The sequence below is a fragment of the Balaenoptera ricei genome, chromosome 1 (assembly GCF_028023285.1).
Source record: "Balaenoptera ricei isolate mBalRic1 chromosome 1, mBalRic1.hap2, whole genome shotgun sequence".
Taxonomy (NCBI): Eukaryota; Metazoa; Chordata; class Mammalia; order Artiodactyla; family Balaenopteridae; genus Balaenoptera; species Balaenoptera ricei.
In genome coordinates this window covers 189,985,103-189,998,400 of record NC_082639.1, presented here as the reverse complement: position 1 = coordinate 189,998,400, position 13,298 = coordinate 189,985,103, and the positions used below count along the sequence as shown (strand labels likewise).

The 13,298-nt window shown below is 35.9% G+C and overlaps 1 protein-coding gene across 1 annotated transcript in view; it reads right to left on the bottom strand.

Moving 5' to 3' along the window:
- PTPRC (protein tyrosine phosphatase receptor type C) overlaps window positions 1-13,298 on the bottom strand; it is a 123,390-nt gene that overhangs the window by 44,589 nt on the left and 65,503 nt on the right. Inside the window, exons 6-10 of the mRNA XM_059906094.1 lie at window positions 12,383-12,411; window positions 10,503-10,706; window positions 9,127-9,255; window positions 7,826-7,969; window positions 808-927 (exon numbers count right to left, since the gene is read on the bottom strand). Coding sequence (XP_059762077.1) covers window positions 808-927; window positions 7,826-7,969; window positions 9,127-9,255; window positions 10,503-10,706; window positions 12,383-12,411 — 626 coding nt within the window. The remainder of the gene's footprint in view (window positions 1-807; window positions 928-7,825; window positions 7,970-9,126; window positions 9,256-10,502; window positions 10,707-12,382; window positions 12,412-13,298) is intronic.

Genomic DNA, 13,298 nt, shown 5'->3' with positions numbered 1-13,298 from the left:
TTTCTACTTTTCGAAATTTGAAAATTTATGTCTGGTTCCTACCCACCAAACAAAGAGATGGAATTCTGTGAGATGTCCAACTCAATACTACTTTAAGCTACAGGTTAAGGATTGACAAGTGGGCTATTCCATGTGCTGAGTCTCTTCTGAGGTGGTCCACGGTCCCCACTGTTTTCTACAAGTATTTTAGATACTTCACGTAGTCCAGGAGATGTCTGTTCTCTTAAATAGTGTCTTGTTTGGAGGGACTAGGCCAAAGATTGAACTAGTCATAGCACATTTTTTGGGCTGTCTTTATTTCTGCAGAAGTTCTGCAGAAGGTAGTTAATGCTAATTAGAACTATGTTCCAAGATTCCACCTGCCATCAAACTCTGTGGTTAAATGGGCATATGTTCACTTTTGTTCACCCAATTTTTTGTGTATATCAGCTGGGGCACACTTTGGAAGTTGTTTGCAGTCCAGAATGATGAGTTCAAACTAGTGCAGCTCCCTTACATAATTTTTGGAAGACAGATATGAGTATTATCTTCCAGAGATTTTCCTTCTCTAAGGTTTGGAGTGTAATGATTAGAACTAAGAAGATCAAGAACGAGAAATGAGTATTGGGGATATTCTGAGATTTAGTCATTTCAGAGGCTGGGGAGCCTGTAGTGAGTGGAGGTAGTTCTAAAACCAAGGCATACGGGATGCCCGTCGCGGTTGCTGTGTAGAGAGCTCCGTGGCTCACTAGCTCCATCCATATGTGGAGTGCTTTCCAATTTTTGATTTATCTTTACTGATATGGAATTAAATTCTATAAAAGTTACCTGAAGTATTCTGATAACAAAGAGAGAACGTATGAAAAAAATTTTGCGGTGGTCCCCAGGTAACCCATACTGTATGTGCACTGAAGTTAGAACAACTCATATTCTGAGGGATTCCTGGATCTGTTGAAAGAATAAGAATATAAAATATAAAAAACAAGACATGGAGAAAACGTTCTTCATATTATTAGTATGCATTATTAATAGCCATATTTTGATTAATTATGAATTGATGATGAAAGTAAAAGACAGATATCTGGTCTTATTAAGTTTGATAAGGTCATGTAACAGAGTGTCACTCCAGGGTGACATTGTGGAGCCTAAATGTTCCACTGACTTGAAGAGATCTGAAAACCCCTCTTCCTCTCATTTATTTTATTGTCCAGCTATCTTGGGATGCCTAGATTTCCCTATGCTGGAAATCTGTCACTGGTAGGGCTGATAAAGTTAACAGTCAGTACTGGAGTAGCACTTGTCATCACTTCCAGTAACTAGTCATCAGAACTTGAGGTGAAGAATGTAATAAATGCTTAACTCAAAACTACAAGGTATAATTTACATGAAAACCCACCCGTTTGGGGTACAGTTGGATGGGTTTTGACAAATATATGCATCGATATAACCACCATCGCAATCAGATATAAAACATTTCTATCCAACCAAGGAAGTTCTTCTGTGCCCCCTCCCAGTCCAGCCAGCTCCCTTGCCCACCCCCAAACACCCTCTGAACTGCCTTCTATTACTATAGATTAAATTAGTCTTTTCTTTCATTTCATATAGATAAAATCAAACGGTGAGTACATTTTTACATCCAGCATATTGCACTTAACATAATGTTCTGGAGATTCATTCATACTGCTGTATGTGTCAGTAGTTAGTCCTTTTTATTCGTGAGTAGTATTCCATTGTAAGGATAGACCACATTTCACCTATTCATTCAACTGTTGATGGACATCTGGGTTGTTTCCAGGCTTTTGGCTACTGTGAGTGAATCTACTATGGATATTTGTGCAGAAGTCTTTCTGTGGAAAGGACATGTCCTTTCTTCTTTGGTAAATACCTGGAGTGAAAGTTCTGAGCTATTACTTTGCATTCTCACCAATAGTATTGTCAGTCTTTTTCATTTTAGCCATTTTAGTTGGTGTGTGATGTCATCAGCATCTGGTTGTTGTTTTAAGTTGCATTTCCCAGTTGACTAATGATATTGGGAAAAATTTTATGTGCTTATTGACCATTTGTGTATCTTTTTCTGTGAAGCATATGCTCAAAATGCTTGCCCATTTTTAATTGGGTTACTTGATGTCTTATTTTGTATTTGGAAGAATTCTCTATATATTCTTGCAAAACTCTCTGTTGAAAAAATTAATTGTGGATATTTTTTCACAATGTATGAATTGTGAAAAATTTTTATTTCCTTAGTGGCTTTATTCAAAGAGCAAGAATGTTTAATGTTTATGAAGTTTGATTTCTAAATGTTTTTCTTTTGATTCTTGCTTCTTGTGTCCATCTAAGGAACCATTGCTTAAGCTAAGGTAGCAAAGATTTTTCTAACGTCTTTGTCTAGACATTTTATAGTTTTAGCTTTAGTGTTTAGCTCTGCAATCCATTTTGAGTTAATCTTTGTGTTTGTTGAGAGATAAAGGCTGATGTATTTATTTTTTCTATGGGGATAACTAAAAAACAATCTAATAATGAAATAAATATCCAAATAAATAAATAACCAAAAAAAAAAAAAAAATCCTTCCCCTCACTGAATTGCCTTTGCACTTTTATAAACAATAAAATATTTTTTTCCTGGGATTTCTATTTTGTCACAGTGATTTATAAAGACTGTACTAATTTTAGTATTTAATATCCAAAAAGCATTAAATTTTTCCTAGTTACATGAGGACATAGTATTTCTGCAGGTTTATTTTTTTTCTCATGGTTTTGAGTTGTTTTGGGGGCTACTGGAGACATGGATTTAGGAAGCTGCCTTACTCTCAACTGGCTATCCCTTCCATATGAAACTCAGAATCACTTTAGTATGTTCTGTCAAAAGTCCTGTAATATTATAATTAATAAACAACTTCAGCAATGAGACAGATTTCAGGATCAATACAGAAAAGTCCATTGTATGTCCACACACGGGCAATGAACAATCTGAAAATGGAATTAAGAAAACACCACCATCATAAGCAGGAATAAATTTAAACCTAGGAATGAATTTAACAAAAGAACTATAAGACTTGCACACTGAGAACTACAAAACATTCTCCAAGAAAATTAAAGAATACCTAAATTAATGGAAAGACACCCCATTTTCATGGACCAGAAAACTAACATTGTTAGGATGGCAACACTCTTCAAATAGATCTACAGATTTAACTCAACTTCTGTCGGAATCCTGGCTGGCTTCTTTGTAGAAATTGACAAGTTGATCTCAAAATTCATATGGAATTTCAAGGGACCTCAAATATCCAAAACAATCTTGAAGTGGAACAAAGTTGAAGGACTCACACTTTCTGATTTCAAAACTTACACAAAGCAACAGTAACGGACAGTGTAGTACTGGCATTAGATGTATAGATTAATGGAATGCAAGAGTCTAGAAATAAGCCCATCCTTATTGTTAATTAATTTTGACAAGGATGAAAAGAACATTCAATGGGAAAAGAGTAGTTTTTTCACTAAATTGTGCTAGGACATCAAAAGAATGAAATTGGACCCTTACCTCAAATCATAAACGAATATTAACTCAATGGATTAATAGAGCTAATTTTAAGACTTAAAACTAAAAAAGAAGAAAACATAGGGATAGCTCTGCATAACCTTGGATTTGGCAATGAATTTTTAGTTGTGACATCAAAAGCATGAGTAACAAAGGTAAAAATTAATAAATTGGACCTCATCAAAATTAAAAACTTATAAGCTTCAAAAGCTATTAACAAAGTAAAAAGACAACCCAGAGAATTCTAGAAGATATTTGCAAGTCATATATCTGAATTGTGTCTAGAATATATACAGAACTGTTACAACTCAGTGAAAAATAACCCAACTTCTAAAAATGTGCAAATAGTGATGAAAGATATACAAATGGCAAATAAACAGCTGAAGCTATGCTCAAGATCATTAGTCATTAATTTAAATCACAATGAGATACCACTTCACACCCATTGGAATGGCTAAAATAGAAAAGACAATAAGTGTTGGTGAATATGTGAAGAAATGAGAACACATACATTGCTGGTGGGAATGTAAAATGATGCAGCTACTTTGGAAAACTGATTGGCAGTTCTTCAAAATGCAAAACATAAAGTTGCCATATAGCCCCCAAATTCCAATCCTAGGTATAAACACAAGAGAAATGAAGACCTATATCTACACAAAACTTGTACACAAATGTTCATAGCAGCATTATCCATAATAGTCAAAAAGTGGAAACAACTTCAATGTCACTCAACTGATAAAGGGACAAACAAAACAAGGTACATTCATACAATGGAATATTATTACACAATAAAAAAACGGAAGTATCGATATGTTACAACATGGATGTACCCTGAAAACAGTACACTAAGTGAAAGAAGCCAGACACAAAAGACAACATATTATATGAAATGTCCATATTAGGCAAATCCATCAAAGCAGAAAGTAAATTGGTAATTGCCTAGATATGGGAGTGGGAGGGAAATGGGGAGTGACTGCTAAAAGATACCAGTTTTTTTTGCTGTTGCTTGTTTTTTTGTGGGTTTTATTTTTTATTTTTATTTATTTTTTGGTGTGATGAAAATGTTTTAGAGTTGATTCAGGTGATGATTTACAACTCTAAATATATTAAAAACCACTGACTTCTATACTTTACATGGGTGAATCATACAGTAGGTGAACTAACAAAAGTTTGTGCGTTTGTTTTTTTTAAGAATGTGGCTTCTTTTGCAACGGTCTTGAAAAATTTCCCCTGTTGCCTGAATAAAATGACATGTAAAATGGTTAAATCGCTATTTCCAAAGGCTGCAGGATTCCTGCATTACTGGAAGAAATCTTACTCAATAATGGTGGGTTTTTTTTAAGACCTTACTTTTTTAGAGCATTTTTGAATTCACAGCAAAATTGAGGAGAAGGCACAGAGATATGCACAACATCCCCTGTTATCAACATCCTCCACTTGAGTGGTACTTATGTTACAATTTATGAACCTACACTGACACGTCATTATCACCTGAGTCCATAGTTTACATTAGGGTTCACTCGATGTTGTACATTCAATGGATTTGGACTAATATATTACATGACATGTATCCATTATTACGGTATCATACAGAGTACTTTCACTGACCTAAAATTCTCTGTGTTCTGCCTATTCATCCCTCCTTCCCTTCCAACTCCTGGCAACCACTGATCTCTTTATTGCCTCCACAGTTTTGCCTTTTCCAGAATATCATATAGTGAAACCATATGGTATGTAGCCTTTTCAGACTGGCTTTGTTCACTTAGTGATGTGCATTTAAGGTTCCTCTATGTCTTTTCGTGGCTTTATAGCTCATTTCTTTTTAGTGCTAAATAGTATTCCACTGTCTGGATGGACCACAGTTTATTTACCATTCACCTACTGAAGTACATCTTGGTTGCTTCCAAGTTTTGGCAATGATAAATAAAGCTGCTATAAACATCCATGTGCAGCTTTTTATGTGGACATGAGTTTTCATCTCCTTTGAGTAAATACCAAGGAGTGTGACGGCTGGATTGCATTGTAAGATGATGTTTAGTTTTATAGAAACCCTCAAAATGTCTTCCAAAGTGACTGTACCATTTTGCGTTCCTACCAGCAATGAATGAAAATTCCTGTTTCTCCCCATCCTTGCTGACATTTGCTATTGTCAGTGTTCTAGATTCTGCCCATTCTGAAGGTGTGCAGTGATATCTCATTGTTATTTTAATTTCCCCAATTACATGTGATGTGGAGCATCTTCTCATATGCTTATTTGCCATCCATATAACTTCTTTGGTAATTATATATTTTATAATGTACTAAAGGATCCACTTTGCTAACAGTTCATTTACTATTTAGTATCTATGTTCATAGCAGAGACTGGCCTATAGTTGCCTCAGCTCTGCCCAAGTTTGGTATCCACATAACAGTAACCCTAGCCTATTCCCCACCCTAACAATAATCAAAATTAGTTGATAGATTTCCATGATTTCTATACTGTGGAACAGTTTGGATAGGATAGGAACTAACTGTAAACTTACCTTTCTGGTTTTTCTTTTTTAAAGGGCAGGTGAGGTAAGCAGACAGGGAGTGTGAAGAGATTGGAGAGGTATTAGACTATTATTTTATATATAACTCCAATTTTCTAATTCTTCCTAGGCAAATGTCCATACTTCATATGTTCTAGAAAATTATCCATTTTATCTAACTTTTCATATTGGATGCAAGTTTCTTTATAATCTGTAAAATTTCTACTGTATTTTTAATTTCCTTTTTATAATGCATGGGGGAAGGTTGTTTTGCTAGAGATCTAACTATTTTATTATTCTTTTCAAAACCAAGCCTTTAAATTGGTTAGTAAATTCCTGCAATTTTTGTTCGTTCCTTCTTTCAATAATCTGTACTCTAAACTTTGTTATTTTCTGCTTTCTTTGCTTTTGCTTTCTGGTTCTTTTCCAAGCACTTTCCAATGATTTTCATTCAACAGAGAGCAAAGTGATAAAAGTTCCCATAAAATGTCACTTGGTCTTACTTAAGGCTGCAAATTCCTCCCCCCAAATATGTCTTTACTTTACTCAAGTCTGAATATCTTTGTTCCAAAAGGTAAATTTAAGCCATCTATATTTATAGTGACTTTTGTTATACTTTGACATGTTTCTGCTATATTACCTATTGTTTCCTACTTAGTAGTCTCTCTCTCCCTCTCTTCCTGCCACGTTTTTCTTCTTCCTTCCCTTCCCCCTCCCCCTCTTTCTTCTTCTCCTTCTCCTCCTTCTTCCTCTCTCCCTCTCTCTCTCACACTCTCTTTCCATCGTCTTCCTCCCTCTTTTCCCTTCTTTCTCCTTTTCCTCCTTTAACATGAAGAATTTTTTTTTTATTCCATAACTTTCTTCTACTGCTGATAGGCAATGCCATCTATTTATCTGTCTTTCATGTTTTTAGTGGTTCCTCATAAGTTGTCTTATGCACGATTAACATATTTTCCTAGCAGATTCTAAATTTAACTGGAATCTCTTTACTTCTACTACAGCGGTCCCCAGACTTTTGGAACCAGAGACAAGTTTCCTGGGAGACAATTTTTCCACGGACTGGGGCTGGGGGTGGGGGGGATGGTTCAGGCGGTGATGCGAGAGATGGAGAGCAGCAGATGCAACTTCACTTGCTCACCCGATGCTCACCTCCTGTTGTGCAGCCTGGTTCCTAACAGTCCGAGGACCAGTTCCCTGGGGGTTGGGGACCCCTGTTCTATTAAATACAACTGAAATTTTAGCACTTTTCACTTCCTTCTCCCCTCCATCTTCCAAATGCTATTATTTTCCAGAATTTTATTTTCCACTTGTTATTAGTTATGATAGTCTTGTTATTATTTATATTGCTGACATTTTAGTAATAATAACTGTTATTTTGCCGTCAGCACTTAGCTTTACCATTGCGTTTTATTAGCTTCTTAAAGTGAGCTTCTGTGCTCATTTTACTCCTATCAGAGTCAGGATTTGATAGAGAGGGCAAAAGATGCAGGACACACCAAGAAAAGAACTCTGCTAGAGCAAGAAAGAGGAAATAAAATGGGAAACATGTGAACAAGCATTTCACTTACCTCACAGTTTTGTTTCCACCCCGACCTCACAACAGCCTACAGTTTGCAAAAACCTTGATGAAGGTTTGGATTCGCTGTCATTTATTTCTAAATTCTTACTTTAAAATGGACACAAAGCCATTTTCTGAAACCCTTTCTCCAAATCCATAACATCTTTTTCTGTGATTCTCAATGATTCATAAGACTATAAAAAGGAAACAAATTTAACATATAAATGTAAGTGATATACTCACCTCTAAAATCTGTTTGAATAGTTTTATTTTGGCTAGTAAGAAGCTTGTGATTATAGGATACTTGTGAACTACAAGTATAATTACTTTGGGGTTGAAGTTGGCCCTTTTCAAATCTGCCACTTTTATTATATGGACTAAGGCCACCTAAAAGAAATAAATATTGCATATGAGTATATGAATACAATATATCACACTTAAATTTCATTTCGGTTTTATATCTATAATTAATATCTATTAGATTGAAAACCTATGCAAATGGTCAAAACAATAAGTAAAAGGACCTGATATCAGCTATAATACTGCATGATTTTGCTACACTCAATTTTAAAGAAAACATTAAGAGGTAGAACTGAATTTGAGAGTGTCTCTAATTTAGCTGATGAAATGAGGCATTAGTTCATTGTTCTCTGTTCAGAAATTGAGATTGCACTTGACATAGCCTTTACCTCGCAGATATCTTAGATCATTGTTTTATCATCAGTCTGTCATACGTTTGTCCTTGCTTTCCTCACCCTGCTCGTGTCCGAGCCGTGCATCTTCCCCGTAACAAGATGATTATAAGCAGTATCATACTCCATCCTTTGTGTGAGAGTCTGTGTGTTTTTGTTTGTCTGTCTGTCTTGCCAAATATGGCCTAGCAGATAGCTTTATGCCAAGGGGGGGAGATTTCATCCCAATAAATTCAAATGAAAATAAATTAAAAGTTATTAAATCATTAAAAAGAAATGCTATCTCAATTATTCCCCTTTCCATGAACCCAAATTCATATTCCTAGAAGCACTTACTATTCTTTTTCTACTTTCATTTTATCTAAGTCTTCTTGTAGTTGTTTATAAATGTTGTTGATGGAGGGCTGACAAAGTAAACTCTTGGAATCACGCGAAATTATGGTTGTTTTCCCTTTCATTCTAAGAGTATGTGTACCATAATTTTTTATAACTCTCTCCTCTGATAATATTTTCAACAATACCTGGTGTATAGCGGTTGCCAAGAAAATGCTTATGAATTAACTGATATTGCTATTTCAAAAATTATTTTTCAGGTGGAATATTTGTCTATTTTGTGAATTTGAGTTGTATAGAGAATACAATGATTTGATTCCAAACATATCATGGACTATGTGTGTGTGTGTGTGAGAGAGAGAGAGAGAGAGAAAGAGAGAGAGTGAAAAAGAGAGAATGGAAGAAGGAAGGAAAGTATGAAGGAAGGAAGGAAGAAGAAAGGAAGGAAGGATTAGATAATATCTAGAAAAACTTCCCACTATAGGAAAAAAACTCCTCTGATCAATGTTAAATTCTTACCACATTCAAATTTATATGTTATTTTCTTTTTATCACAAGTAAAATTTTTAGTGATTTCCCAATGTAAACAAAGAGAAGTATTTGCCTTTTCAGGTTCTACACACTCATTCAGCTGAAAATGTTTAGGATCTGTCAAGAAAAAGATACAAAAATAGATGATTAATATTTCATAATGTGTGCCTTATGGTCAATTACAGTCATTGAAATTACATTCATGATACAGAATCTGGCAAGAATTTAGATTACTGTTGAAAAAAGTCTAATAACTCTCAGTGTTTTGCATTTCTTGATTCTTGAGTTTATTCTTTTTTTAACGTCACACATATTGGTAGCATTTCACTTAGAATTTATGCTACTTTAAAAAAAAATGGAACCCAAGGAAGCGTCTAGATAAAATTGCATTTTTTGCACATTTTAAAAGACTCACTCCATTTTGTTTTCTTATTTGTATCTTCAATTTTTCATTTACTCTTTGATTGTTTTTCATTGCATGATCATTACACAGAGCATGGGGGCTTCACTCTGGGGAATGCATTGCTTTAAATTGTCATTTTCTGTTTTTAATTGATCATTTGTTCCAGTAACATTTAGAGAAAAATGAATAAGTTAAATGACATTTTTTCAAAAACATCAGATATTTAACCTATTTAAATGTTAATAAGTCAATCAATGATCTTGAATTATTAAAAGATGTGAGAGATTCAACAAACTTATACAACAAGCTTATTCAGTCCCTGAATCCCTTTTGGAAAATGCGCTTTGTGAAGGTAGCTTCTCTGAAGTCAGCTTGGTACCTTAGTTTCCTCTTTCCCAGCAGTAGCTTAGGTACTAAAACCAGCTTGATAGCCTTAACATGACTATAATGCTCCCCCTTTTTTTTTTTTTTTTTTTTGGTGAAAGTACTTTTGTTCTTTCCACAAACATCAAATCTTTGACTTTGTGTTATTCCCCCAAGATATTCTAGACACACTTGTATTTCAAAGGATTAATATATATATATATATATATATATATATATATATATATATATATATATATATACACACACACACACATATATAATGACTTGAATTCAGTAGCGGAGAGAAAAGAAAGCTTGTGAATAACCACTCAGTGGGATAAATTAGATCCAATCGACATGAAGCACTCTGTAAAAGAGGTGTAAGGAGGCAGGTAAGGGATAAACAGAGAAGGCTTCTCTGAGGTTACCGTTTTCACTGGGTCGGGAGGGCAGAAGTCCACACACTGACCTCCTGCCGCCATCTTTCCCTCAGCCCTGTCCCCCTGCCTACTAACTCCTGTGACCAGTAGGACATGTCACACACAAAACTGCAGTGTTGCCGTAAATGAGCGAACAGAAATCAACTGATATTTACCTGGTGGTACCTCTAATAAATATTCAAATGGAGGGTGACATGAAAGATCTGATATATTGATCTTCTTCTTTTCACATTCCTGTAGGCCATGGAGCTGCTTTTCACACCCAAGAGGTTCACATTTCACTTCACTAAATGTTGCATTATATGTGTCACTTTCCTTGTTATAAATGAAGTGCACAGAGATACTTGCATATTTGTCTTCTGAAAGAAAATAAAATAGTGAAGCTTATCTTTTATTTTTCAGAACGAATAAACCTATATTAAATACAAACTCCTTAATGTATATTTTTAAAAATATCCAATCACCAACAAAATAACCCCAGGAACATAAAAAAGAGAAGGGACACATCAATGCCTCCATGTTATTCTTTCGTGATTCCCTTTTCATCACTGTCCCATCAAAGACCTCAGCTTGTGAGTTTGTATTTGGATGATAATCGGATTAATGTCTGTCTTCCTAACTGGACTGTAAATTCCATGAGAGAAAAATCCCATCAATTTTGACCATCGCCATAAATCCAGATCCTTGTGTAAAACCTGTCATCGGAAACGGCTCAAAAATGGTTGAATTACGCAGAAATGAACAACGCATCTGACAAATTTCTTCTTCTTGCTCTATCATTTCGCTTGCTTCCTAAAGTGTAGTATTTGATTATCTCTTTCTCCCGATACGGGGAACATTAATTACTTAGGGAGCAGAGGCCACTTTATTCCTCTATTTGTGTAAAATTATTGATAGCAACTCCTCCTAAGCACTTTCTCTGAGTGTCATCTCACACTCTTCCCTTTATTTAAAGACTCCATTGACTCGTAAAAATATCTTTCAACACACATTCACTTATTCTCTCATTTTTAGTACAAAAAAATTATGAAGCCTTCATTTTTCTTAAGACACTGTCCCAAGCACTAGGAATACAAATGATCTGCTTTTGGAACTATAGAATCTAACGTGCAGACAGGCACAGGCGTGAACTACAGAAAACACCGAAATAAGATGATGCAGAAAATAATACAGGGGTAAAGAGGCAGAGAAGTCTGTTCAGATTGCAGGACCAGGAGGGGCCCTCCAGAGAGGTGAGTCAGTTTGCATTTAAAATATGAGCAGGACATAGAAAAATTGATGGGGGTGGGAGGTGGCGGATGAGGGTGCATTCCAAGTGTAGAGGAAGAAGAACAGGGGTGAACACAGGGGCAGGAGGAAACATGTTTTAAGAAACAGAGCACTTCCATGTTACTTAAGTGAAAAGTGTAAGGAGGCAATAGTGCAAGAGGAACCTGATCATCAAGATCATATTAATTAATCAAACATACAAAGGCTGATGTCTGCACTAAATATACGGAGAGCTACTGAAGGTCGGGACTCCAGCGGTGAGATTTAGAAACACGTGGAAGGATGAGCCCTGGCCACGAAGAAGGACCCTGCTTCCACTGAGAACAGAGGAAGAAAATGGGAAAAGGATGGATACAAACTGTTCTCAAGCATCTGCTTTGAGCCGAACCCTGGAGAGACAGAGAGACTTTTTCTTCTTGATGAGCCTTGAAGGTATTATTCACATTTCATATTTATCATTACACAGAATCCTCTCCCAACCCCTAAACAAACTTGCTATCATCCCACTTTACAAATACCCAAACTGAAGTTAAGTGGCTCCACCAAAGTTGTTTAGCTAGTAATTATCAATCCTGATCCTCAAAACTAGGTCTGAATGTGACATCAAAGCTTCTTGCCCTGAAGGACCCTGGCTCTTAAGAGGTGGAGCTAATCGTTGGTGAGAAATTAAAGCCAGTGAGCTTAGCCTGCTGGGGGGTCTTGAAAGCTTGTAATAAAAAAGGAAATAAAAAAGTGATATATGTTGCCTCTAGGTAGACAGACTTACCACATGTAGGCTTACGTGTAGTAGGAGGAGCTGTAATAGAAAAAAAAGAAAATGCAAATTATTAAAATTGCATTCTAGAATATCTCTGCTCTAGTCATTCTGAGGAAGGGTGGTTTACAATGTTTCATCTTCATAAATTATAGAATCTACCGAGTTAGCTTTAACAGATAATGCCGAGTTTGCAGTGCCTGTTCCCACATTTGGATCTCAAAACTTCGAACGTTGTAAACCAATGAGCTAGTTCTATAAAACGTTTTCATGAATTTACCCAATAAACACAACTGTGATAATACAATATTAAGACTTTTGGGCGCACATCTGATTATGGAATGGTGACGTGGTTGACTATTTACACAGCCAGAAGTATTTTAAAAGTCTTCCTCCCCTTGATTAATCTCAAAATAGGTTTATATAATTATAACCCCTAGAAAGTTCAGTTTACTCCTTTGTTTACAAAAAAAAAAAAAATCAGAAAATAGGCAAGGGCTGCTTCATTATCTGGTTTAACTTTTGTAAGCTCTTTGCCCATATAATACATCCAGGGTAACAAATTGTTCTGTCCACCAACTGAGACCTATCTTGTGTGAGCATATGTATTTAACTGAAGAATTGGATGGAAATGTGGTTTGTGGAAGCTAAGAGATCTCTGCTAATCTGGTCTTTGAGATGGAGAACTTGCAGGGAGAATAGTGCCCTGGCAGGCTCTGAATGGCTGACCCATTGCAGACTCCACCACCTCCTGGACATTCATTCCCTGCATGGTGCCCCCCACCTCTGTCTCCACATCCCACGTGTGTGTCTGGGGCTCTGCGATCACTCCTCTGTCACTGACCTCTTGGAACAGAGAGTCCCACTGAGAGAATTGTTCTTTTTCATACCAACACCAAAACCCACTCTTAGAAGTCCTAGTATAGCT